General features: G+C 42.1%; 1 protein-coding gene across 2 annotated transcripts in view; it reads right to left on the bottom strand.

Annotated features, from left to right (window-relative positions):
- Positions 1–13: 13 nt before the first annotated feature.
- Positions 14–27,896, bottom strand: part of cachd1 (cache domain containing 1) — a 91,585-nt gene continuing 63,702 nt past the window's right edge. For both annotated transcript variants that reach the window (XM_040128662.1, XM_040128663.1), the window contains 19 exons: positions 25,374–25,658; positions 25,054–25,203; positions 22,813–22,936; positions 22,521–22,638; positions 20,693–20,861; positions 20,412–20,554; positions 19,276–19,457; positions 18,492–18,602; positions 17,240–17,362; positions 16,458–16,557; positions 16,141–16,257; positions 15,370–15,530; positions 14,857–14,943; positions 13,525–13,641; positions 12,913–13,064; positions 12,208–12,369; positions 11,157–11,234; positions 10,873–10,974; positions 14–4,109 (listed from right to left, as the gene is read on the bottom strand). In XM_040128662.1, the coding sequence (XP_039984596.1) occupies positions 3,865–4,109; positions 10,873–10,974; positions 11,157–11,234; positions 12,208–12,369; positions 12,913–13,064; positions 13,525–13,641; positions 14,857–14,943; positions 15,370–15,530; positions 16,141–16,257; positions 16,458–16,557; positions 17,240–17,362; positions 18,492–18,602; positions 19,276–19,457; positions 20,412–20,554; positions 20,693–20,861; positions 22,521–22,638; positions 22,813–22,936; positions 25,054–25,203; positions 25,374–25,658 (2,726 nt within the window). In that variant the 3' untranslated portion in view covers positions 14–3,864. The remainder of the gene's footprint in view (positions 4,110–10,872; positions 10,975–11,156; positions 11,235–12,207; positions 12,370–12,912; positions 13,065–13,524; positions 13,642–14,856; positions 14,944–15,369; positions 15,531–16,140; positions 16,258–16,457; positions 16,558–17,239; positions 17,363–18,491; positions 18,603–19,275; positions 19,458–20,411; positions 20,555–20,692; positions 20,862–22,520; positions 22,639–22,812; positions 22,937–25,053; positions 25,204–25,373; positions 25,659–27,896) is intronic.

The raw sequence follows: 27,896 nt of genomic DNA, 5'->3' as shown, positions 1-27,896 counted from the left end.
AAGTGTAAAATGGACTTTATCACATTCACATTGCAATAAATCTCGATTTGATAACTTTATATCATACATGGGGGGTGATGTACACATGTTCCTTCAGTACATTAATTAATGTGTTAGTGTTCTGTATAGACACACACATATACTGGTTTACAACGGCAGGTAAATACTGTTTAAAAGCTCTCCAGAAAAAATGCCTTTAACATCAAGCCTTTTTGGAGAAAAAAAAAATTTGCCCCAAAATACACACATATCAGAAGACACTTGCAAGACTGCATTTGATCTAAAGATTGCCATAAAATGCTACAAGAATGTGTCAGTGTCAAACAGAGCTGAAATTGTGTACCATACAAAGTGGTGAAAATTTTTTTTAAAAAGGACCAGATGTCATTTAGTGGCATCTAGAGGTGAGGTTGCAGATTGCAACCAACTGAACACCCGTCACCCCTTCCTCTCCAGGCATGTAGGGAACCTATGGTGGCCTTCAGGTAACGTAATAACGCAAAAGGCCCTGTCTACTGCCAGTGTTTGGTTTGTCCGTTCTGGGCTACTGCAGAAACATGGCGGTGCGACATGGCAGGCTCCGTGGAAGAGGATCCACTCCCTATGTAGATATGAAAGGCTCATTCTAAGCTAATGTTTAATCACGTTTCAGGTGATTATACACTAATGAAAACATAATAATGAATATTACATTCCATTTCTTCCAGTAGATCCCCATAAAGCCTGCACCCTGGTCCTTTAAATTTCAACTTTGGTGATGAACCTTTCTGTAATTCAAGTGGAATATTTAACCCACTTCACACAGTACTAGCACTTTGAAGATTTTGATACCAGTATATAAATTATGTTTTGATCTCTCTGCTCTATCAGACGTTTCAAATTATTTAGCACTTTTTCAGCTGGAAGTTTAATGAACTCAGACTGAGTGTGCAAATTTAAATATTCTACTAAAGTTATAAACACAAAATAACTGTAAATGAAGAAGGCTGATGGTCTTAAGTAGCAACAGAACCATAGCACGGCTTACAGCAGTCTGCTGTAAACCCTGAATCCACTACAAGGTTGTTGTTTTCACTATTACTCAGTGAAAAGATGTACCGTTATTTTGAAATTCTAAATTAGCTTGTGGAGCGATAAGCTTTCTTTAACTTTTTTGAAGACACACAATAAAACTTTAAAAACTAAAAGTCTCCAAACATAAAAGTGTGTAATAATTTTTCCAAGTACTGACTTCCATCCAATATGGACCTAAAGAAAAATAAATCTAAAAAAACATCCAAAGCATCAAAAATATAGTGAGACACCATGAACAGACAATACAAAATATCAACCCAAATATCTGAGCATCATTTGAAGTATACATTATGTCTTACCAACATAAAAAAAAATGGAGTGTACAGGACATTAATAGCTATTTTTGATTCTGTATTTACACTTCATAATGAATCTCTGAAGAACAATAGACATTTTGTCACATTTTGAAATAAATGGATGCCACACTGACATGATTTGACCAGTTGAACAATCAAACCCACGAAGCACACATTGGGTCAAGTGACTCTTCATCAGAATAAAAATAAGTGGATTTCTCAATCATAATGATTTCACCTATAATTCTCTAATACTATCTTGAAAAAAATACAATAATGCATTAAAATGTTCCAGCTGGACATTCATTCTTTCCTCTCTCACACACACACACACACACACACACACACACACACACACACACACACACACACACACACACACACAAACAGTTAAGAGATGTGTAGAAAAGACATTTTGAGTGGTTAACCACAGAGGAGCCGACAGATGGGTGTAACCTCTGTACAACAACAGCAGCATCTCTCCCTCTTTCACTCTCTTTGACAAGGAGAGTCAATCTTGGGCATCAATGGAAATTGACTTTCTTTTGCACAAAATCCAGCAAACAACCCCAACACACATACAATATCAGCTTGGCCTCAGAGGCAATAATTTGTGGTAAATAAGGTGAAAAAAAAACAACATTCTGTACTGGTTTTTCTACTCAGGCAGTAAGGGAGGACAACACTCCATCCCTGTGAATCTCCCAGGGCCTCTATGAAGGTCCCCAATTATCCTCAAATCCCAAATCCCCAGCAGTGACTAAAGCCAGGAGTGTCTTGCTGGTGTTAGTTTCTCTCTTCCCTCCTCCATCCTCAGGAGACTTAAAAAGACCAGCAATCATAGAAATCATGCCTCCTGATACAGAGGACATGTCCAGAATGAGGACGTTTTCAACTTGCTCGGCACAGCAAATCTTACCCTACAAGAACACAAAAACACCTCCGATTCAAAACTGCGAAAACAGACAGAAAAACGTGCTACAGCTCAAAGACCACTTCCTGCTAAATGCTCTGACACAGGATGTGGTTAAGGCTCATCGTTTTTGTTTTCTTACCGATTTTCACAGAAAAATATCTGGATTTTTTGAAAGGAGCAAAACTTATTTTGACTCAGAAGTTAGGTCCGTGCTCATCCAAAAATGTTTCTTACTTCAGGGGGACACCTTTCACTACACTATACAGCAAACAGGATCCTCTGTTGGAGAGGATGTTTCTGGTAATAGAAGGTGGAAAGAAAAATGAAAGGAAAATGCAGATGAGCTGCTGATTATTCACCAATGTTATTAAAAGAATAAAAATAAAAATCCAATTTTCACATGGTCTGTCGTATTACCAATATTCAAAAATTCCAAACAAACAACCATTCTACATTTTTTTAAGGGAATAAAAAACTGAAAATAATGAGCCCTAAATATGATGCACTGCTTATTGGAAGTGGTTCAGTACGTATTACTTATGCAGACTACTGTCTTGCTTGTGATGGCGGCAGCTGCTTGCTCATCTGTCCAGAAAATCTACCTCTTTAATAAATAGTAGAAAAATAATATTTTCCTCTGAAGTGTTTCTTCCTGTGTTTATGTGAATCATTGAAGATTTTTCCTATTTTAAGTTCAAAGACATTCATGACAATGTCCAAATATCTTCCCGAACCATTTTTTGTAAGACCAGCAGCTACACTGTTGGATAAAGGCAAAAACCTGGAGTGTCTATCTGCTGAACCAAGGAGAGTAAAGCTGTGACAGAATCCATAATATAATCCCATGTTAGGTCCAGGTAAGTGTTGGAAAGTTGATGTTTTTACTCTTCCGAGACATCCAACAGTTTTCATGAATGAAAGGCGTGCTCTGTTCCCATTACCACACGTGGGCTTAGTGGGGAAACAACCTGTGCTGAGGCTGGGATGGAGCCCTGGGGCAAAAGGGGTCCGCATCAGGCTTCTAGATTTAATCTGATTATCCACTGATCCAAGAGTATTTGCTCTGGCCTTCCATGTGAAAAAGAAAAAAGTTTGTCCTCTCTCAAGGTTCCAGTTGTGTCCTCCCCTCGTTGAAGGCCAATGAATGAGCTCAAACAGCGTTGTGTTTGCTCCCAAAGGTTGCTGTTTGCACTTACAGAGTCCTCCATGCTAAATTTCTTCAGAAAACAAACAAAAATTTCCATTTGGTTATTTCTACTGGCCCAGGTCTGGTAATTTTCTGTGTTTGTATAACTGTGTACAATTCCCACATTTTAGATTGGGATCAGTAAAGAAAAGGGCTGAGATGGTAATACCCATATTAAGCTAAAGATCCATTCATGGCAGCGGTCCCGGCAGCTCAGTGGCACCACAGGTTTAAGTCCAGCTGTGGCATCTCTCTCCCTCCATTCATCCTGACAGTACCTACTGTGTAATCAAGCACAAATGTTTTTTTGTTTTGTTTTTTTAAATAGTCTTTTATAAAAAAAAAAAAAAAAAGTTCCATTCCAAGTAGGAAGGGCAATGCCACGCCGAGGATCAGCACTCTGCGTCCACACTGTGCACGGTGACCGCAGCTTGCAGGTGGTGCGTGTGCAGCGGGTGGTGGTGTGTGTGCGTGTGCCGGTAGGGGTGGAACTTGTGGCTGAGCAGCGCAGCCGTCTGGGGAGGCGTGTCCAGGTCCAGGTCGTCATCGTGGTTACCAACATCGACGCCGGCTGAGAGCGGATCGTTGTTTCCAGGTGGATTCTCACTGTCCTCCTGCGGACTCATGGTGCTGTAACCTGGACACAAGAACCATGCAGAGGTTGGTTATTCCCTAGCACTAAATCTTTTCAGTTTGCACAGCCCTGTTGTAAACAGGAGTCTCTCAATCTTAGGGTCGTGACCCCATGTGGGCTCACTGAATGTGCGGATGGGGCCGTGGGAAATTTGTAAAGCTGATAATGTCTGATATCAATGACAGATGGATTTGATTTAATGGGTTCACATCATGTTTTCTATGTAACCCATTCGGAGCTCCCTGTGCACTGATGAATACAGAATAGAGAAGTATGCCACACTCATGCCTACAACTTAAAACTGAGAAAGTGTAATTTGTGAAGAAACTGTGCCTTAACCTCTACTTGTTACCTGTTTTACCTGCTGCCAATCAGGGTTCAAAGTAATGTCATTATTGTTATCAAATTTATATTTTATTTTTTACTTGTTAATCCTTTAGTAAGTAAAATGTCATCATGGGTCAAGAGAATTTTAAAGACTGAAAGGTGGATCATGAGCCGCAAGTGGTTGAGAAATCCTACCTTAATCCTACCTCCTCGTAAATGATTTCATCTTTTACACCTCACACTGTCTACATGTATTCACATTTACCCTAAAGCTTAAACTTGCAAAAAACAAAACGTCCCTGGTTTGTAGGTTTTACCTAAAAAACCCACACAATTTTTGAATAGAAAAAGATACAGAATGCGACATCAACCAACAATAATTAGTATTATATAGCAAGCCTCATTCAAGCACTGGGTTGAAAAGCAAAGAACAGTTACATGTGTACGGGTCTGGCATAGCCTTCAGTAAAAAGAAAAGGGAAGCACCATAAAAGAAACTACTCAGCAAATGATGCCCTCCAGTCATAGACATTCAACACAGAAACATGTTTGTGAATACAGGCTAACACACAATGTTTCTGAAAGCAGTACAAGCTCTTTGATGGCGCACTGACAACTAAATATCCCTGCTGGGCATTTTCTCCTCCGTATGTTTTCAGCTTTCTCACTACAATTTCAAAAAAAAAAAAAAAAAAGAAAAAAGAACTATACATATTTATGACCACTTTCCTACACATTTTGCACATACGTTTAGCCTGAGGAAACAGCATCGTGAGCCAACATGGCAGTTAGGATACATTGGTAACTGGAGCAGTGGGAAGGCAGCACTGCTGTCACAGGGAACAAGGGATTATTGGGTTAAAGAATAAGTAAACAACAGATTTTACACAAGGAGACCAATATTTTGTGATACTACATTCTACTGATGAGTGACAATTTAACATTGAGGCAAACTTACCTCTAAGTTTTTGATGACTGAAATTACTAATCTTGTACTCTGACTGTTCAAAGATTCCAGAAGCTCATTTTCATGAAAACAGTTCTGTGTTTATTCAGTTTGCTTAATTGCTTATATTTTTCACTCAAACTCAAATTCAACATTCATTCCTTCATCTGCTGAGTGGGTTTCATCACCATCAGTGCCATGAAATCCATCTGAAACACAAAGTCTGACTATAAAAAGATCTGGAGTTGATCTGGAAATAAACCCATTTTACTTAATTCCTTTAGCACCATCTTTTTGAGCTTCTAAAATGACACAAGCAACAAGCTGCAAGATGGGAACATCTGTTATTACTATTCGCGCAAATAACCCTGTAAGCCTGAGAGCTGCTATGATTATATTTATAGAAAAATGGTTGCCATTTTGGAAGATGAAACATTAAACCTCCAGACATACTGAACCAAGCGATTTGGGAGCGCCTGTGTGTGACTGTGTCTGTGTATATGTGCACAGCGGTTTGTGCGACAAGTAGGCTGAGGGCCGTAGGTAGATGTATGCTAGTTTGTGTGGCCTTGTGCCAAATTCACCGCCCCTACATCCTTTTCTATCCTCCATACAGTTTAAAATCTAAAGCATCAAGTAGACCTATCTGAACCCTCAGTATTCCTCTCAGGGTTTTCAGAGCTCACATTATGTAGCAAGAAATCTTGTTTTTTTTTCTTGGCTATCCCCGGGCAAATGCTTAGTTAGTCCAGAAGTCAAACTATTCATAAACAAGAGTCTACAGCCACACTAGCAGTTCTGTGAGGCTGTAGCTATGCACAGTGGCGCTTTGAGACAAATGCTACTGTCAGCATGCTAGCATGCTCACAATGACAGTGCTAACATGATGCTAAACGGTTATTATTTACCAATTGTTTTGATTACCGTATTCACCATCTTAGTTTAGTTTCGTGTTATTGTGCTAACATTGGCTAATCAGATTAAACACAAAGTGCAACCGAGGCTGATGAGAAGTGATGTGATTGGGTTTCCACGTGTTCGGTCTTAAACCAAAGTATTGGACAAATTTTCCTCTATCTTATGATGGAGGTAGATGAAAAGTCACAGTATCACCAAATTTACTACAGTTTATCCTGAAAATTTTCATGGCACACCATTCAAAAAGTTATCAAAGTATTTCAGTCTTGATCAAAGTGGTGGACAGACCAACCGACCAACAATGGAATACCTATGTTCCTGTCATGTTTACTGCTGTTTGTCCTGTGATATAATGTCATATAATAGAGGGTAATGTATGTCCGACAATGTGGCGTCATGTAAAAGAAGGAAATGTCCATGTCTCACCGACGTGTCTTAAAACCCTTTACTAGAGTCAAAATGAGAAGTTTTCTCACAAATATCCCCCCCTGATTCTCCGAAGTAGAGCCTGGCTTTGATACCCAAAGAAAGAAAGCTGACAAAGAAAAGGAGAGACAGAAACGAGCAGGGAGTGACAAGGAGAGAAAAAGAGAGGAGGGGAGGCTGATGGAGGGATATAAGAAAGAGGGAGATTAAAGGAAGGGGGGGGGACTTCAAAGAAGTTTCAGACTTGGAAGATGCCAACCTCATCAGAGTTTATCCCTCTTTTGCCAAAGCAAGAGCCAGAGTTACAGGCAGATCTAACTTTGTCCTGTTGACAATTTTCATCTGAAGCAGGTAAAGAAAGCAAATCCCTCTTAATGTCAAGAGATGTGGAGAGACAGGGAAGACTATTGCACCTTGGAGACAGACTCCAAATGTCTTATTATGATTGGACCTCTGAGATTTCTGAACACTTGGAGACTCTCCTTTTAACAGCTTGAAATAAATACTAGAGACCATTTACTGAAAACTGACTAGATGTGAGACAAACAGAATGACATGTTGACTGAAACATTTGTACCGAAATGAATAGTTTTATATTTTTGGGAAATACTCTTATTTGCCTTCTTGCTTAGAGTTAGGTGAGATGATCGATACCACTCCCATGTCTGTGCGCTGAGTGCGCTACCGCCAGCAGACGGTTAGTTTGGCTTAGCTTAGCTTAGCATAAACACTGGAAACACCAGGGAAACAGCTAGCTTGGCTCTGACCAAAGATAAAGAAATCCACCTAGCAGCACCTTTAAAGCTCAATTAACATCTTACATTTTGTTTGTTTATTCTGTATAAAAACCAAACTGTAAAAGTGACAATGTGTGGTTTTACAAGGTTGTGTGTTCTTAGCTGAGACCAGTAACTAAGTAACTAGCTAAGCTAAGCTAACCAGCTGCTATAGTTTCACATTTAGCGCACAGACATAAGATTGGCATAAATCTCATCAAGAAGAAGCAAGGAAGCAAATAAGTGTATTTCCCAAAATGTCAAACTAATCCTGTAACTTGTCTGTACGCACAATGTACATTTTGTCTCAAGGATTTCTAATCCAATGCCCCAATATATAAATTATACACAAATCATTCTCTATTAAACATCCTCAATATCATTCCTCTTTTAATTCTGTGTCAAGATTAAATTTACTAACTGGTCTGGAAGTATGTGAAGGTGGAAATGCACAAAACACCATTTAATTATAATGGTGTGTGCCTCCTCTTTTCTCTACATATGGATGATACGTTTGAGTTTACAGCATATGTACGTATGCAATGTTCATTATGGAATGGGCAGTTCTAGCCATGTCCTGGAATCTATTACTGCAGCTGAAACCCCAAGGTGCCAAACAGCACTCTGTCTGTGCGTGTGTGTAGTGCATTTAACAGAATAATGGTCTGATCCTTCGGCTATCTGCATGTAACTTGTGTGCGCATGTGTGTTATACCCTTATGCAGTATTAATGCGTGGATTGTGGTAGGAGGGCACCTTTGACTGAGCAGAGGAGCAGCAACTTTGTTGCATCAACTTATGAATCTGTTTCGCTCCCTGATGGACCAACACCCCCTCTTTTCATTGTTTCCAACTCATCTTCCTCTCTGTCCCTGTCCTCTTGCCTTTCCATTGCACTCCGCTTTCCCCTATTTCATCATTTTGCATGTCTAAATCTCTGTACTTGTCCTCCATTTTCAGTTTTTTTTCTTTCCCATCCCCAGTTACATAAAATGTGATAGTCTTTCCCGTCCCATTATTGTGACTGCCCTTTTTATTAGCCCAGTTTATTTTCTTGGATTTATTTGACATTTCTTCCTTAAAACATCCCTTCAAAAAGTTGTAGTTGTGCAAAAAAAACAAAAAAACAAAACAAAAACATTCTTTAAGATTTAGGATAATCCAAAGGTACTCTTCACTGCAAATATATTTTATGCAGGAGTGGTGATTATAATCTTTACTGAAGTACAGAGAGTCACTAAAGAAGAATTCATCATACTAACAAATTAAAACTCATTCTGTCCTATCCTCTACAGCTCGATCTCACATTTCTTTATCCACTCTGGTTTAAGCTTACTCATGCCTTTGTTTCACTTTAGCCCACTCGCCTCTCTTCGTATTCATCCTCGCCGTCATCATCAGTTATGCAACAAGTAAAAGAGACACTCATTGCCAGGAAGTGGAGTGATGCCATGTGTAGGTGGCAAGAGCCCATGTGGGTGAAACTATCCATCCACACTCATCAAGTGTCAGACTTACAAGCCCCACAAATGGTTACAGCGAACACGAGCAACTCTCCCAGAGCTAGAGACGAGAGAGAAAAAAAAAAAGGCTCTGAGCTGTGATATAATGAAGACAACAAACCAGGAGCTGAACACTGCCAGTGAACTGAGAGCTAACTGTGGATTTGGGACTGTGCTGTAACGTTCAAAAAGGAATAATATTAATTTACAAAAGATGAAAGCTAAGCCCCATATCTGATTTTTGACAGTGTAGCTAAAATTGATCTTGTTAAGGTTTTATGTTCTATCATGAGTAATTTTACATGCACATTAGTAGCCCGGTTTCAAATCTTATCCTGGTTCTGATCATATTTGGGATATGGCGTTTACATGGAACATGTGAAACCTGATTATTCATATTTCCGTGTATATGATCATTATAGTATCCAGGAATTGATCATCTGTGTACTCAGCTACTGCGCTCTGCACAAGCAAAGAATCTTCAGAAACCGGGATATGGCGTTAACATGCAGTATCCCTCCCAGTTTCTCCAGGATCCATATTCAAGATTTTTCTAAAACCTGAGTGAGACTTTAGGCAGGTTCCTGAGACCAGGATAAGAAGTTAACATGTGCAAACACATTACCAGGATAGTAGAGCAAATGTGCATGTAAACGCACGGATCTAAAAAGATCCTCGTTTAAGAGACAAAGAAGTTTTTAATGTAAAAACAGGATATAATGTTCTGTCACTTCTCTGAGCCTGGGTCACTGTGGCAGAAGGTAGATCAAGGTAGCCCATACATTCTTTATCTCACATCTTGCAGCTCTTTCTTGGGGATCCAGAGGCTTTCCCAGGCCAAAAGAGAATATGTATTCCCTCCAGCGTGTTCTGGGTCTACCCTAGGATCTCCTCCCTGCCCGTCATGTTCAAAAAGCGTCTTGATTATACGCCGAAGCCTTAACCGGCTCCTTTCCACACAAAGGAACAGCAGCTCCACTCCAAAATCCCCCCGAACATCTGAGCCCCCTCATCCCGTCTCTAACAACGAGCTCAGACAACCTGCACTTCTCGCCTTGGGCAACTCAGGAGAGTCCACCCCCTAATCCGGGAGCTCGTTTCCAGAGCTGCTGCTGTGTGAAGAGGTGCTGTTGAGCCTACATGGTTGTTATTATATCAATATTCTAATTTTAAATTTATAGCTATGCTCTGCCAGAGGCAAAATTTCAGCACAACTCGTGTGGTTAACACTTATTTCGTGCAGGATGGGCCAGTGCGTGATTACTTTTCCACAAACCAGATTCTTTTAGCCTAAACTTTCTGTTGTGTAACACCATGACACAACAAGAAAGTGACATGAAGGCAATATTATATATGTTTACACATATATATGATATATTTTGCAAGAATCAGCTCCACAGCCCTCCAGAGGGTGGAAAGGAAGCGAAAGTTGTATTAAAAGTAATCCCATTTATTGTAAATATTTTTTACAAAACAATACCCAATGGTTGTTGTGACTCAAAACTCAGCTGTCACTGAATATGTACTTCCCCAACTGCCATGGTGACATTAGCTTGACCAGCATGCTTTTTAGTGTATTTGGTTCCGTTAGAAAGGATTTCAGTGACTTTTAACCTACAGAGAACCATGCAACTAACAGTAAGGAATGGGAACTCTAGAAATAGTCATTTTTGCTTTGCCACAGAATTACTGGCATCTGATATGCAACCTTCTCAGTTCCTCTTCCTATGAATGCTGATGTACTGCAGGGGGGGTATGCAGTGCCCAGAACTAGTGGTTTTGAGTGTCATCGCATCTGTGCTCATTTCTATAAACCTCCCCGCCTCTGTTAATCTATGTATGTGTGTGGCACATAAAATAAAAGGTCTCACCATGGTCACTCTCCGTCCCAGATCGTCCCCAGTACCGCCGTCTCCGTTCAGGAGTGTGTGTGTGTCTCTCGATCACCGCAGCTATGAATCTAGTATTACTGACTGGAAGTGAAGAGAGCACACAGGTCAACACAAAGGCCCTGTTGAGTGGTCCTCTGATGATGTATGTCTTCCATGAAATAGTAAGACCAGGCCAAGTTTTCAAAACACTCTAATCACCTCAACCAAAGATCTCAAACCCTTATATTGAAATGTTTCTCCGTCAGATATGAATGAGAACTTACTGATTCCTCTGTCCTCGTGGCTGTCTTCGTCCCTCTCGTCTCTTTCATTATCCAGGTTTGACATTCTCACTGACATTTCTAGGGCAACATGGAGGTGAAGAGAGTGGGGAGGAAAAAAAAAAAAAATGCGAAGAATTAAAAGCATGACAAGTAGGAATGATATGTAAGCAGGGTCTGTGTATCAAATAACATCATCACATTTAGCGGCTCAGACCCGGATGATAACCAACCTGTGTGCAAAGTTTAGAAGGCAGGCTTGTTTGCGTATGTTAGTGCATGTGTAGATAAGGGGTTCGGTTTCTACAGAAGGGAGGACATGCTTGCTGCGCCTAAAACCTGCAATGACACTTACTTCTAACCTAGCCTTTGATGTGTGTACTGTCGGCGCAACCTGCGGCTGCAAAAAAAAGACACGCGCACATCCGAGGCTGAGCATTGTGACTTGACGAGCCAATTCCTCAGCCGAATGCCTTGCGATAAGGCAGCCGCGCTCTCCACCATCTATTCTGAGTTGTTTACCAAAGTATCAAACTTAAAGTGACTCGGAGCGAAGACTTTTAATGAGATTGTAATTTTGTTTGATGTTTATGTCAATATCGCTAAGTAATTACACAAATCACGCGGCAGCAGCTGCTGCTGTCAGCTGTTTAGCTCCGACAGCACTTGCCACACTGCTTGTTAATCACGCTGCTTTAAAACTTTCTTTATTTCTTTGATATTTAAAAGGAAATTTCAGCATGTGAAGAAGAAAATGTAAAGGTTAATACAAGAAACTACCAGACTTGTTCCCATTGTTGCCCTTTTAGTTTTTTTGGCACTACAGGCCAGGCGGTGGGTATAAACGATACGGAGAAATCCACTACAAGTGCAAAGCAATGCGCTTTATTTGTTAATGGTCCCCCCATGGTGCCGAAAATGTGTTATTTTTAAAAAACGTAATGTTGAAATCTCAATTCCACATCAATATCACTGACCTATAAGTTGCAAGGTTGGACTTTAACTTTATAAATGTGTGTATGTGTGACAGAATCCATCTATCAGTGATTCTTACCCTGCGCTGCCAGCGGTGACATGTGCTGGTGCGAGCGCCTGTGGATCTGGTGCCGGTATGCATACACAGCCAGCACCAACACCATGATACATCCCATAATGCCCCCGGCAACAGGACCCACGGGGGCACTCTTGATCATGTTCAGAGATGCCACCTCCTCATCTGCAGAAGAAAGAGAGAAGAAGCGAGAAGAGGGAAGGGTGGGTTGTTTAAAGACGTTACAGAAAGATTTCAGACATGAAGCCAGTATCAAACGGCTCAGTTCCTAACTCATGCTGTGATGCTGGTGCATTTCTACTTCCTTTCTATTCTCTCATCCCTGTGAAATTCCACAGAAAAATTATTCAACAGCAGGCAACCGGCCAATAACCCTTTTGATTAAACTGATAACAGAACCAAAGAAATATAATCAAGCAACAGAAAAGTTCCAGTCTGCATCAAAATAAGTAGCATTTCTGCTGTCTCAAGGTTCATGGAAATAATTTGGCTTTGTCTTCTTCTGTTGTTGCTTGTTTGTTCCCTTACTCTGCTGGCTGACATGGCACACTACGGCACATTTAGGAAAAATGTCTCAGAACTCTGAAATCCAGCCAAAGCACTATATATGGGCACAAGTTCTTAAAATGGGACTTGCTGTCGATGTTGTCTGAAGGACTCTTTGCTCACACTTTATCTGATCTATTTCTTTGGGGGAAAGCGACCCACCTAGGAGCCCCAGGCCATCCGCATAGGGACTCTTGGCGCCGACGATGCCTCCGAAACACTCCTTCTGCAGGGCGCAGTATGGCTTGTCCAGATGAGTTTTACCATCACTGTCCACCATGCACCACTCGCAGTCCAACACGCCAAAACAATCACTGAAACAGGGCGCACAATACAGAGATCATAATAAGATTCTTGAGGAGTATACACTTAAAGAAGTTCTCAACTTCTAGAGGTAAGAATACTTTATCCAAATTTTTTTGTGTATTTATTTTGATGAATTTAGACAGGAATTAAGCACCGTATCATTGACTTATATACACAAAAACTCCGCTTGCAGTTTCATTAAGTGCTTAAGTTTCTCTTTCTCTCTCCCAACACACTTGTGTATATCATGCAGACTAACAAAGTCAAGTGTCTGAATAAAAATAGATCTATGTTATGTACATTACCCATTAATCACCACTGGGTGGCACAGTAATATTCCCATAGTTGTAATTTGTTGTAATTCACCATGTGTCTCCGTTGCATGTGTCTGCTGGTATCTGGCTCTGTAAGAATCTGTTGGTATGTACTTGATATTTACTGTGCATGTGTGTAGTTTAGTGTGTGTACCTGCTGGTGTATCTCTGGCTACAGCGGGTGTTGATGCACTGGGGCAGGGTGTCGTGCAGACTGGGATCAATCACATTCGGACTGACTGGCTCCTGGTGCACCTCACAGCTGGGGTTCCTGTGCAACGCAAACAAGACAAACAAAAGTTGAAAATACAGAAAGGTACACATCATCGGTAAAAAAAAAAAAGGTCAGCTGACAAAATCCATCCAAATCTTAGCATGAAACAAGACATTCAACAAAAGTAAACAAAGTAAAACTAACATGAAAAGAAAATCAAAGCATAAACACACAAAGTAAAGTCTCTTGGGCATGTCAGTGTATGCAAATCAGCACAAAAAAGGGCAAAAATCAATGCTGCTTGACACAAACCACAGATAACTCTGACAGTGAAAGATGATAATTGCATGTCTTCCTGCAATAAAACAGGAATCGGCTTTTGAAACATTGACGTGCTGCCAAGCGCTGCTCGTGGTTGATGAAAGGAGGTGGGTAAAGCTAGAGACGGGGGGGGGGGTCGAGAGTGACAGAGCATGATGGACAGAGTAGCAAAAGCAGTAGAGGAACAGACTGAGACAGATAAAACAAGAAAGATGGTGAGAGAGAAATAAAACCGAGGAAACACCCACAGGCATTTACAAAGCTCCCAAAGTGTTTGAAGCATCCAAGTGTCCACAGTCCAGTGCAGGGACTTAAGAAATAACTTTTACAAACATTTTAACTGAAACACCGTCAGTTTTGCTAAATTCTACTGATGGCAAGGAACAGACTCATTTTGAGGCTGCAAAGAGTTTGTTTACAGTGATGACATAAGTAAGAGCGTACTTTAACTTTTGGCACTATGTGACTTTGTATGACTCAGTATGCTCCAACATTCACACCTGGCATGATAACTCTGTGTGTGCAGGAGTTATAAGCAAAATAAATAAGACAATTAAAAGGTAATTCGAGTAATACTAACACAATTAACAATAAACGTTTCAATTGAATGTAAAATCCCAGTATTCAGAACTATTGCTTTTGCAATGGCCTCGGCTATTATGTGCACAGCTTGTAAGACAGACATTTAGACACAAAACCTCTTCAAGCACTTAAGAGAAAATGGAGATGTGACTACACCTCAGAGCTACATTACTGCTCTAACAGCCTGTACTTAAGAAAAGTGACGAAGCGTCATCTGAAAAAAAAAAAAAAAAACACTTTTATGAAAAGGTACCCGCATTCAATTATTCTTCACTAGTCATTTTTTCTCCATATTACGTCATTAAGTATAATTCACAAGCAAAGGAGAATTTGTCTGAGAAGCTCAGACATACAGTATCTTGCACTGACCTGTTCTCAGCATTGGTGAGGTTGCCTGTGCACTCGTTGACCTCTAGAGGGCACTCGCACGGACACTCACACTCATTCTGCTCCATTCTGAAAAAGAAAAAAAAAACAAAAACATAAAACACACACACACACACACACACACACACACACACACACACACACACACACACACACACACACAGTGTCATCATAGCTTACTGCTATGGCATACCATGAGCTCCATTCAATTTGTTTTTGGTCAAGTAATAGCTACTTTAACACATCCACATGTAATGTTTCATTGGCTGAGTTTCTGTTTGACTGAATGATGTGACTGTAAATACAATTCGCAGAGTCAATAATTACTCTGCTGCTGCATTATACTATCAGATCCCAATCTTCATTAAACTCGATACGTTTTATTTTTGTGGACTTGTGCAACACGCACGCCAAGATCAAATTTGTTGGGCAATATTTTCCCAGTACCGTCATCTAAGAGTAAATCCCTCCTGAGTGTGTGGGCGAAGTGCTGACCTGTGGCAGTTGAGGCAGAGCCGGTCCACGGTGCTGCAGGCGCAGAACGCCAGGGAGTCACAAGTCTCGTTGACGATACCAGCAAAGGCGTTGGTGCCGGGGATTCTGGTCAGACGGTACTTAGAACAGTGGCTACCGTGGACCAGGTTGGTGAGGTCCCCCTGAAAGAAAAAGACTTAGAGAGTGAGGTCAACATACAGGATCGTCCCACTGGGTATCTGGAAGTTTAAAGTACTTTATAATCATCTAAATCTCGATGACCAAACCCAGAAAATTCAAAAAGGTTAGGCCTCTTCACAATTACCCATAACAAAATAAAACATTGGATCTATAAACAGAGAGTTTAAAGATCAGCATGATTAGGGAACATGAGGTATTTAGACAAACTTAAATTCAAATTTGTGACATTATACTCAACAACTCCTTGTTAATCTACAAGTGGGCACGAATGAAATAGTATGACATGTTGAAAAAAAAAAAAATCTTCATATCTTTAAAGCTGTAGACTTTACACCGGGATAATTTACACTTAGACTCTCTACACAAAAACTCGCTGCAGTTTTACTACAATTATGTAGGAATAATTCATGGTTGCAACACCAAGGATCACCACTAGGGAGCAGCGTTGTACTATCAAATATTAATATATTGCTTAGAAAGGCCTGGGGGAGTCTGCGCCTGTGTCTGTCTAACACTGAGCACGTCAGTCTGGACCGGTTTTCCTGTGTTGCCATCCGTGCGTCCGGTGACAGTGCGTGTCTCTGAACTTACCACGATGCTGGTGTTGAACTTGTAGAAGCGCTGCACAGTGCGGTCGCTGAAGCTGTTGCACAGGTTCTTCTTGACAAAATTGGGATGGTTAAGGATGTCGTTAGCCACCAGCGGCTCCTGCCATGGAAAAGCCAGAACGACAAATTGAGGAACGAAATGGAAAAAGGCGAGAATCAGATACAATTCCGGACTAAATCTTGCGAGGAAGCTCCTTGTATTAAACATACAATATAAAACATTGAATGATTTATTGATATTCGATGTCATTGATATATGTGGTTAAGTTACAGTTGAACATTTGCCTCTGGGTGCTTTACCTTGTGTGTGATGTGCTGTTGCTCTGCGGGGGCATGACCTTTGGGGTCGATGAGAGTGGGGTGTGCCACCAGGTACCCTCTGTCCTCCATTATGAAGCACCTGCAATGTACACACACACACACACACACACACAAATGTAAGACTGCAGATAGTGACTCAGAATTCTTTAAGGGTTGATGACAGAAGGGTGGTTCGGATCAACTAAAAGAACATATATCTGTTATTTGTTTAGATCCTTCTTTTTCCCAGTGCTAAGTTCAACTTCATTCATCTGCATAATACAGCTCCATTCTGCTTCCCTCTGTTCCTTAAACATTCTGCCAATTATTGCTCCTCTCTGCCCGGCCCCCCCCTTTGAGCTAATCCTGTTTTTATATGACCCCCTGAACACCAACTGGGAGAGCATGAAGGAAGTGGAGACAGAGGGGGGGCAGGAGAAGAAGAGGGGACGGGGACTGGAGGTTGAGGGGTCGGAAAAGAAAGGATGAAGGAAAAAAAAACAAAAAGGGAGACATTAAAGCCAGAGAAAGTATGTAGGACTGAGGCAGCAGCAACTCCATATCTCCAGCAGGAATGCTGTGATAATCAGCTTATCTCTTTTCCCCCCTCTTTCATTTTTCTTCTCAATCTCTCTGCAAAGTTAAATTCGTGCTCAGTAAGAAATAAATTTAGCCAAGAAATTGATAAAACAATAAAGAAAGAAGCAGCGATTTGCATAAAGAACTGAGACGAGCAGCACAGGAGACAAGTCAGCCATTCGTCACAATCCTCCTCCACTTACCTGATCTTGTTGCCTTTATCCTGGTTGCAGATGGGCAGCAGGTCGAGCAAGACTTTATAGAAGTAGCGAAGGGTGAAGTCTATGCCCATCACTGCAACTGCATAACCAGGGGCCATCTGAGAGCTAAAGAGAGGGAAGAGGGAGGACAGAATAGAAGGCACAGAGAGAAAAGTAGCAGACGCAGAAAGAAAGCATGAAAGGATTTAAAAAAACATCTGGAAAAAAGTCAAACTTTTCAGGTAAACTGTTTGCTGGGATTGTGCGGTAAACTGTACGCCGGCAGAAGTTATTGTCAGTTACATTGTTGCTCTATAGCTCACTACGCCGCAGATCTTCAGGATAACATGAATGTTTACTCACACCAGCCAAAAAAAATCCCCCTTGAACACACACACAAAACACAACACACACATACAGCTGCGCACCCCTGTCAGTCCGTGTTTACAGACCGCGTGATTATATGCTCACTGAGCCAGCACGACACAACACACTAATCCGGGTTTATCATGCGCTGATACTGAATGTTTGTGTGTATTCTGAACAATTGCATGGACCATGGTAAACAGTTCCCATTGTACTGATGCAAACGGCGATGTCCGCCACTGAACTGGAAACATAAACCTGTTGATCTCAGCCACAGTAACAGGCTTTTTTTTTTTTTTTTTTTTTAAATCCTCCAGCTCCAAAATGCTGCGTGGAAAACAACGCATTAACTTTTAAATCTGGCCGAAGGACAGGGTGCAATACTCAATTTGTAATTTGGCTTTTCCTCCTTCACACCACCATAAGCCTGTAGGAATGCAGTGATTCGCTCAAGGGCACTTTGGAGGAACAGACACTTGAAGAAAACTGTGACCGAACCCAGACCCTTTGGCTCAAGAACACTATGTCACTCACTTCACAGCCCCAAAAGCAAAAATGGTCAACAGTCTGCTTCAGTTTCCCTCAAATTATTTCCTGTTTTCAGAGACGGTGTGGTCTGGCTGAAGTGACTTCCAGGCTCAGAGCCTCACTGCCCACAATGATGTCTGGGCTCATAACAACAGTGAGCCTGTTGATGAGCAACATCTAATAGGGAGAGCGGATCATTTTATTGCTCAAGTGTAAAAAAAAAAAATCACACGTATACTTTTATCAAACCGATACTTCAGGAAAAGACTTGACTAGTAGGACTTGATTTCCTCTGATCGCCGTCAACTAGTCTGATAGCAGAGGGGTTTCACTGGGTTAAAATGCACATGCTCTTTCTTACCTGGAGGCGTGGATGGTGTGGCTTATTGTGACTACGTATCCCGCCCCGCCCACATCCAGGTATGGCCCCGTGAAGGTGATGAGGCCGGGGTTGGCCACGGCGTGCTGGTACCTGCACATTACATCACACAGGCAGAGGGGTTATCTCAAAAAGTTGAGACCATCTCATAACTTTTTCATGACTAACAGAGTAAATGAGGTCTTTTTTCGAGATGCCTCACAGGTTTTATTCAGCCAGTTACTTGCAGGTACTCGAGAAAGCGAACTGTAATTTTTGTGGGGAGAATTGCCGCTGCATTGGTTTTTGATCTCGAACATGTGCAGAACAACTTTCACAATTTACTGATGATCACGTCTACCCCCCAATTTACTTTATTTTGGGAAAATATATTGTACAATGGGCTGAATTATAAAAGTGGGACTCTGACAGTTATCTTTTAATGAACGTCACAAAAAAAAGCCCACGATGACAGAATGTGCTGATAGCCATCTTCACCAGGAGAAAGACAAAACTTGCTAGAATAATATAACATGACTACAGACTTTTTAAAAACATCACGTGTTAAGTTAAAAATTTACTTTGATTTAACCTGAACCTCTGAAAAGAAAAACCTTTTGGTTATATTCCGTTGGCTCTTTGTCACTCACTCCCTTTAACTCCTACCTACCCAACACTGTTTCATACCTCCTTTAGCTCTCCTAGAACACACACACACACACACACACACACACACACACCTTCACTCCTTTCTCCCCCTCTTCACACCCTCCAGAGTAAGCCTCACCATTGTCTGCGGGTCGGGTCGAAGGCTTTGTCCATCAGTGATCCTGGGTAAATCCGGAGCACCCCACTGGGGGTTGCTATGTAACGGCGCACAATGTAGCAGTTGAGGCTACTCATTTCCATTAGTGTCATCCACTCATCCGTGACGTGACTGGTCGCCATAACCTCGTTCCTGACAGAGGACTGCAGAGGAGCGGGGACGAAGGGATGGAGGACGACGAGAGAGGGAGAAGAGAGAGGATGGGGGCAGAGAGAAGGTTGAAAGGAGATAGAGGAGGAAGGAAGAGTTGAAGCAGGAGTAGAGAAGTTAGAGTTTTAATCTGGGGTTGGCTTAAAATGGAAGTTGGCTAGAACTTTTGGCAAGTTTGCTTCCAGTCAAACCACAAAAAATATACAAAAAAAGATAATCCGGTACAACCATGCTGCGCCCAAACTTGAAATTATTGTACTGTATCTCTGCTAAGATAATCGTCAACAAGAAATCACAAATAGCAAAAGCTTACACAACCAGTATTTAGGAATAAATAGGATTTGATTAGTCCTGAAGCCCCGAAAAACACCCTGAAAAAAAATCACATCTCATTACCATTTTCAGAGAAGCTTCTAAGTTTGAAAGAGGTGATGAGGTCACTGGAGGGGGCCTTTAAGACTAGCCTGGGAATGAGAGCTGGGACTGGAGCTCGGAGTTCCAACTCTAACCCCCTACTCCCCCAGGACAGGAATGCACATGGGCTGCCAAAACCACGTGGGGATTTTTCTCCCCTTCTTAAAGATGCAGAACTTCATTTGAAAATGCGCTTTTAATGTCAGTGGCCTGAAAAGCTCGACATGCTTGTCAGACGATGACAGGAAGTAGAATGAAAGGCGCATTCAAAAAGTGCTTCTAAGAAATCAAAGATTTAAAAAAAAAAAAAAATCGAATCTAAAGTGTCTTGGAGCAAATAAATAGTGTTTGTACATATTTGTATGCGGGAATATTTGTGTACATGTCTGTAACCTGACCGCAGGGCTGGCCTCGTGCCGTGTGTTTTGCCCGGTTACCAGCATCAGCCCTCGCGTTTGAGCGCGTGTGCCGCCGGGCTGGTTGTCGCCCCCACGAGCGGCACGTAGGTTCCTCGGCTTGCGTGCTTTGTGTACCTTGAGGCCTGGGTTGGCTATGAGCCTGGTGTTATCGCTCAGGTAGGCGGTGTAGTGCTCCACCATACGCTTTGTTTCCGGCTGACTGAGGTGCTCGTAGGGAGAGGAGAAACTACCAGCTGCCAACATCACCGTGGGGGATTCTGGGAAAGACGCAGAGAGGGAAGAGAGACAGTCGGAGACGCTCAGTTTAATCAGTGTTTCAGAGCTGACTATGGGAAAAAGAATACTTCAAGTTATTGTACGCTAGTCCAGGTCTGTGGATTTGGTGCTGTTCCTACCGACAGTGGCAAGCTGTTTGAAGTGCAGGCAGGAACTGGGTTGACCCAGCAGGTCTAAACGATGGTAGAGCAGCTTTGAGCTGGGAGCTGTGTTCAGGTTCTTCAGCTGCTTTACTGGGATCTCGGGCTGCACGTACACAATGCACAGGATGAACGACGTGTCCTGAACCTGGAGGACAGGACGGGAGAAGGAGGAGGCCTTTATGCTTCGCATCAACGTCAACATGCTCCAGACAATGTTGCAGAACGTGGAGGGGAGGACCAAGAGAGAAGGAAACCGATACGTAAATGTTTACAGATGTGTAGATTTTAAAGGTAGGGTTGCCTGCCTTTTTTTGGCAGGTGATTCCTGACTTCAAGAATGTCAATTTTAGCCACTGATAACACAACTCTGACCCCAAGAAATTGCTCTGATTTTGAACAAGTGAAAGACACATTCACCTTTAGTGAGCAGGGTGAGCTTATGAATGAAATACAGGGTGTTAATATAATTTCTAAACTGGACTCCAACATATTCTGTCCAAACTAGACGCCAGGGAGACTGTGACATTACACACACCCTCCATCCCTATCAGTCCCTCTGTTTTTTTTTGTTTTGTTTAGTTTTTTATCAGTGTTTAGTGCCAGACATCACAGCCAGTGTTTTATAGGCTGCAGACATCTTCAGCAGAAGATAAATGTGTCTGGTTTAACAACTGCTTTCACCCGACTGATTCTAAATGAACCGTGCAGGGCTAGCCTGGTCCTAAATTCGGAGACTTTGTTGTTAAATCATACAAACTGCCAGGCAAACAGTAAACAGCTTTCAGAACGATGCAGGAGCTTTCTGACGACTGAAAAGGAAACAGGGGGAAAAAAAATCATTTTTTATGCCATATTTTTGTCTTAATTCTGGTCACAAGCACAAAAATTAAAAAATCTGAAGTACTCATAAATCAATCGCCTTATATTATCTGGTTGACAAAAGGACAGAAGGGTGTGGCAAACAAAAGACTCTTTTGGACTGATGCTTTCTGAGCCAATTCGCCATTTTTTTCTGGCTCTGGAAAGTTCGTTTTTGTAGAAAACAGAGACGGCTACCAAACTCATGGCAAAGGTGAGAAAAAAACCAAAATGTCAAAAGCTTTTAAAAAAAGGCTAAAAGTGAAATTCCTAAATTGAGTGAGATATTTTTACTCCTGCCAAAAGTCAGAAAGACTCAATAAGGCGTGATGTTATTGCTGTCCTGATGCCATTTGTTCCTAAAACATTACACTTCAGGGCCTGAGAGGAAAAGCAGATTCGAGGGATAGACAGTTTATGGGCGTGAGAGCACTTGGTTTTTATGACACCGGCTAATTTAAGGTGGCAGAGGTTTGGTGGAGACACAAAGGCTGGGAACATAAATCCCTACACTGCTTTTAGGCAGCAGTACAGTAATGATAAAGAGCTATAAACAGAAATGGAAGAGTCGGAGAGAAAGTACATGAGTGAGTTACCGTCCCAGCATGATAATGCCTTACTGGCCCCGAGCCAGAGATCATCATTTGTCTCTGCGCTGAGTGTGCAAGTTATTATTCCGCCGCAAAAGGGACGATCCTTTTTCACGTTCACTTTGGATTATTTCTTTTCAGTCCGGGACACATTAGAATTATGCAGGCAATACGAGAAAGATACTTTATACAAGGACTTCTTATTGTAAATAGCTTTTGTGCGTGTTGGCAAACATACAAGCTCGTGGTCCAATCTAGGCTGAAGTCAAAATGTGGGACAGTGAAACTAGAATTCACTAGTCACCTAGTAAATATGTGTCGCCTGCTGTGTCTTGGTTGTCTACTCAGTCACCTACCAGTTTCCAGGCGTAGCTGACATTGTATGCATCTTTGCTGTTGTCCCTGAGTCGGTTGGTGTGCCAGGACAGAGAGGAGTTGACTGGAACAGCAATGACCTGGCTGCCCAGAGGGAGGCTGCAAGACATACACAGAAGTGATCAATCATAAAATATATTACTGACGTATCGACGGCTGACTGTCCTTCTGGTTTTACATGGTTTTTAAAAGCTGAAATCAACTTTAGGCAACTGTTTTGTTTTTGTTTTGTTTTTTTTAATCCAGTGTAATTTCCTCCTCATCCTCTCTTACCTGAGGATGTTCTGTCGGACAGCAGGGAATCCTGGGATATTCTCGTAGTGGATAATGTCCGTGTGCAGGGGAGGCTCTGTCATCAGGTAGGGCCGTGTGAGTGACGGGTGCATCAGGGTGTAACCTGGGAAATCAAACAAGCGCCCTTCATTAGTCCTTAAACACACTGAAACAGAAGCAACATACCTAGACCCAACAGTTTGTTGTCTCAACATAATTTGTTGAGACAACAAACTTATGAATCAGCAGGACTGTCAAACAAGACGCGACAAAGTGCACTCATATTGCACAATATTGCACATTATTCCACACTCTCTGCCGATTATCCTACAAATCGTAGTCCTTTAAACAAACACTGTCTGCAGCAACAAAACATACAGGTCTATTCAGCTTTTCTTGTAATTATTGTCGTTCTTATACTTATTCTTGTAATTTTTTTATACAGCCAAGAGCTATAACCAAGCTTTGAATTCACAATCATCATTGTATGCAACAAGGGATGAAGTGACAAAGGTCGATTCCAGGGGACGCTACACTGTAGCTACGCACTGCCGTTAGTAGCTGTATGTACAGAAAATATGCTCCATATGGTGCGACAAACCCCCCCCCCAAGACCAGGAAAATCACCATCTTTAAGAGTATATGGTAGAAATATTTGTTTCTCTAAGTCTAGCCAGGGTTTTAGTTGTTTGTCACACTAGATAATTTAAAGTTTGTGCTGGTAGCCCCTCTCCCAAAACCAACTGGGCAGTATTGCAAACGACCTCCATGCAAAAATATGTCTATGATACTCACCCACTATTTTTAGCCTCAGTTCCGGAGGTCTCTTGTCAGCAGCACATTTACTTAATTATATTTACCTCAAGTCTGTTTGGCAGGAGACAATTTGGAAGCCAGCTAATAACTTTAATGTGAGTAATTTGTCAGTGTTTACCAAGTTCCTGCGCTTGCACAAGCGCATATTTATCACATAGACAAACATTTTAGGAGAAGAAAAAAAAAAAAAAAAAAGAGAGACTAATTTGAGTGGTGCAGCAGAGGAGCAAAACCCAGCTGCAAAAATTAACCCGCAATAATTAGCTTTAATTGGGAAAAATTCTGATTCTGAACACTTATTCCCACTATCTAGGTGAGTACGTGTCATTTCTTCTGCACGTTTTATGATTTTTCCTCCCCCACACATCACCTCATCTCTCCCACCCTCCAAAATCCTTCCCCTTTACTCTAAACTTCCCCCACCTGTCCTACACTCGCTCCATAAGAAACTTATGCTGCCTTTCCCCTTCAGCTTTAGCCCCCCTTTTTTTTTTTTTAATTCCTTCCTACTTCGTGTATTCAATAAACATTTTACAGCATATCCCTGGTACCAAACCACATACAAATCAAGCCTGGTTATTGCAGTTTTTGTTTTGTCAGAAGAGAGAGAGAAATGCTGAAACTGAAATTGGGATCGTGTTCGGAAATTCGCTGGAAGATAGCTCGGCACAGCTCTCCCTCTACATTTCTGAATCAAAAACGGCAGCTTTTGAAACAAAGCTGTGTAACTGTTTGTCCATTAATGACACCTGTCTGCAGGCCCACAGAGCACAACTTGCCTGTTGTGTGGCACCAGTGGTTTAGTCAAACTCCCCTCAGCCGGGGCCAAGACAAACCAGGACCGGACATAGGCACTACCGCCCTGCACCGCGTCAGTGCACTGAGTCATGGCTCTCCGGCCAATGACATGCCAAAGAAGTGCCGGTGCTACCAAGAAGTTGTCAGTTACGTCTAATAAGGGATAATGGCTGTGGCGGAAGTTGAGACAGACAAAATAAAGTTTAATTCTACACCTAACACCTAAATACGCTCTTTTCCAACTATGTGGAGTAATGAGGACTGATGCCACTGGAGTCTGCTGGACGTGTAGACTGCAAGATTTTTTCCTGATGTTTGTTTTGTTACTGGCTTAGCAGCCTAAGCAAAAGCCGGTGTGGGACTTTGATTTGTTCTGCTGTGTTTTGTATAACCCAGGGAAAACTTAATTTAGAAAACAGGCCGTAACAATTTGAAGCTTTATTTGCTTATACACCTACGCACACCACTTCTAAAGCTGCTGACCACCGGCTGGAAAAAGGGCGGCCGTAGAGAGTCCTGCCAATTCTTCGGTGATGAAGAACATGCACGTGTGGGAGAGTCAGGAGCCCAGCGACAGTGTTTGCACTGGAGTGGATTGCTCCCACTGCCCCTTTTCATGTGACTGACCTTTGTTGTCAATGAGGAAGGTGTACGAGGCTAGGGAGTCTTGGTAGTAGGTGACATCCTCTAAGATGTAGGCCAGGTTCACATCCACCCCGACCACGCCCAGGAGCAGGTTACCAAAGTAACAGGGCCGGCTCACAGTCATAATAAATCCTGGAGGAAAGAGAGGAAACATCTGACTAAAGTTCATACAATAGCTCAGATTAGTTATCTAAGATCATCTTGTGTTAACCATTCGTTTCATTAGGAACCATAGTCTAAAATGTCACACTATTAGCCCAGACCAAAGCCAATTCCGCTCGAGTTGGGTCCAGACCGCTCACCATCTCCCATGGGGTCAGCGTAGGGCAGGCTAAAGCGGGCCAGGTCGATCATGCGGTTGGGCAGGTTAATGTAGAAGCGGCCCACCGTGGTCTCCAGGTTGCTGAGCTGGTTCAGTACCATCATGCTTCCCTTCACCACCGGCATCATCGAGGCTCCTGCTGATCCAGAGGACGACACCACAGAGGAGCGGTCTCGCTCTGCTGCTCTGTCAACGCCGTACTTCACCGAATTCTGCTCTGCGAGGTCCCTCAGAAAGGCCAGCTCCTTCAGGCCTGTCACTCCCTCTGCAGAAGGAAGGCAGGAGAGGCTTAGAGAAGACGTTTAGGATAGGGAGAGAGAGTCGATGACGGAGTTTGTTTGATTTAAATCAAGCAGGGATATTAAGAACAAATCCGTAACTGATGGCACAGCTAAAGGCTTATTGAACGGGATAACTGTGCAAATGAAAAGAGGGGGGAATGGTCGACAGGGAGGTAAAAGAGTAAACAGCTCTTCACTAAAGAGCACATGACTCAAATTCCTATTACAGGAGGCAACCCACGGTTCTCCTTCCCATCTAGCTGTAAAAAACAATTCCCTCAAGGAGCTGGAGAGGAAGAAATCACCCTCCTGCTGCCAAACAGAGGCTGAATTCTTCAGGAATCTCTGAGAAGAGAGGTGTATTTGGAGCACAATTAACCTCATGCAACTCACTTGGTCAAGCGGCGAGAGGCTTGCATTGAACGGGATCATTAATCGAGGCACATGCTACATGTTTCCACAAGGATTTCGCAGATTGATTTGGCGTCAGCAGCAGAGATATTTCAGACACGCAGGCCCCGACTTGTGATCCTGTGTCATGATTTCTATGGGCTTTATTCTCGCAATCCCATGCCTGCGCCAGACACGACTGTCATCTGTCACGCTCAGAAATCATGTCACGAAATAAACCCGTCATCACTTTAAAGAAAATGTGCAGACTTCATCTTTCCAAGCTTCATAGGGTCGTTTAGGGGAGAAGGCATGACTATGGCAGGGCCCCTGCAGCTGTCACCTGGAACATTTGGCATCCCGCAACCTGTTAGGAGGGACAGAGCGCTGACTGTCTGCCAGTACCGAATCATTGACGGGATTACAGCCGAAATCCCTTTTTAATGCCAAGGCTCTGCTCTGCTGATCATCACTGATCATCACAGCAACTGATGGGTGCCGATGTCGTCATGGGTGGCAATGCTGGACGAACGCAAAGGGGAAACTCGCTGACAGCACAGGTTTCTGTTCACCTTCATATCTGGGGGAGTAGCCTTTCCCACTTTTCTTTCCATATGATGGTCTTCACATACCCCAAGGACTGTTTTCAGTTTTCCTCTTATGCACCTCACCGATTTCCAATACCTCAGGTTATTGCATCACTTAATTGTGATGCATTGTGTACTTAATTTAGGGCTTGACCAAAACATGTGGTTACGGTTTGCCAATTTGTGTACCACAGTTTCTCCAACATTTATGTGAGTGTTGTCTCACAGTTACCTTCCATTTGAATTCCTTCCATGTACTGAATTCGTAACTAGATGTACTTCTGTGCATATTTCTTCCCACATGTCCTGTGATGTGTGTGTATTCATTTCAGTTTCTCCCTTTTATCTGCAGTTTATTATTTAAATTCATACCTTAGAATACTGGGTAAAGAGGACATATAACTTTCTTATCCCCATTCCCTGTTTGTAATTTTATCAAGAACTCTTTATTTGGAGTGGACTCCAACACTTTATCCCATTCTTTATGTTTTGTTAAAAAGTTTGTTAACTGTAAATATCGGAAAAAAGTCTCTCTGGGGCGTCTACAGGCAGTTTTGCCGACTTAGCACCTTTGTCACCAGATTTAAAGACTTTTCAGACCCCTTTAGCGACTTTCTCTTCTTCAAAAAAAAGCACCCAGTGACAAATCTAGTGACTTTCTGGACAAACCTTTGCTACTTTCTGTAGAATAGAGTCGCCGCTATTGCCCAGTGAGCGCGAGGTCGGGCTTTCCCTCCGTAGGCACACCTCTCCATGCATCTCATTCAATTGACCACAGGGTAGCTGACACAGACGTGAATAAGCCTCTAACTTTCTCTCTAGTGATCATTTAACAAGTAAATACAGCTGAAATCACAGCACTATTGTCTTCTATGGTGATTTTGTCAGACGACGTCACGGTTATAAAAAAAAAAGGATTTTAGAAGTTGCAGAGCAGCAGCTTGGAAATGGCTTGGAACTGACTGCTGGTTAACATGTAGTCTTAAGGGGCCGTGTTTCAGTCACTATTACATACTTTTTCCGTTGTTTGACAACAGAAACGGAAAAACATGTCAATGAGAACAGCTTTAGTGGGAGTTTGGCAAACAGATAAAGGGCGGTCCAGCCATATACTAGATTTAGTCCTAGTCTTTTTTCTGTTGTGTGACTGAACTGAATATGTTTGTGTTTTGGACTGTTTGTCAGATAAAACAAATGTGAAGACATAATTTGGGACATTTTATACACTAAACAATCAATAGAAAG

The sequence above is a fragment of the Xiphias gladius genome, chromosome 6, assembly GCF_016859285.1.
Source record: "Xiphias gladius isolate SHS-SW01 ecotype Sanya breed wild chromosome 6, ASM1685928v1, whole genome shotgun sequence".
Classification (NCBI taxonomy): Eukaryota; Metazoa; Chordata; class Actinopteri; order Istiophoriformes; family Xiphiidae; genus Xiphias; species Xiphias gladius.
Note: the sequence above shows the minus strand (reverse complement) of the source record. Positions and strands in the feature narration are given on the sequence as shown.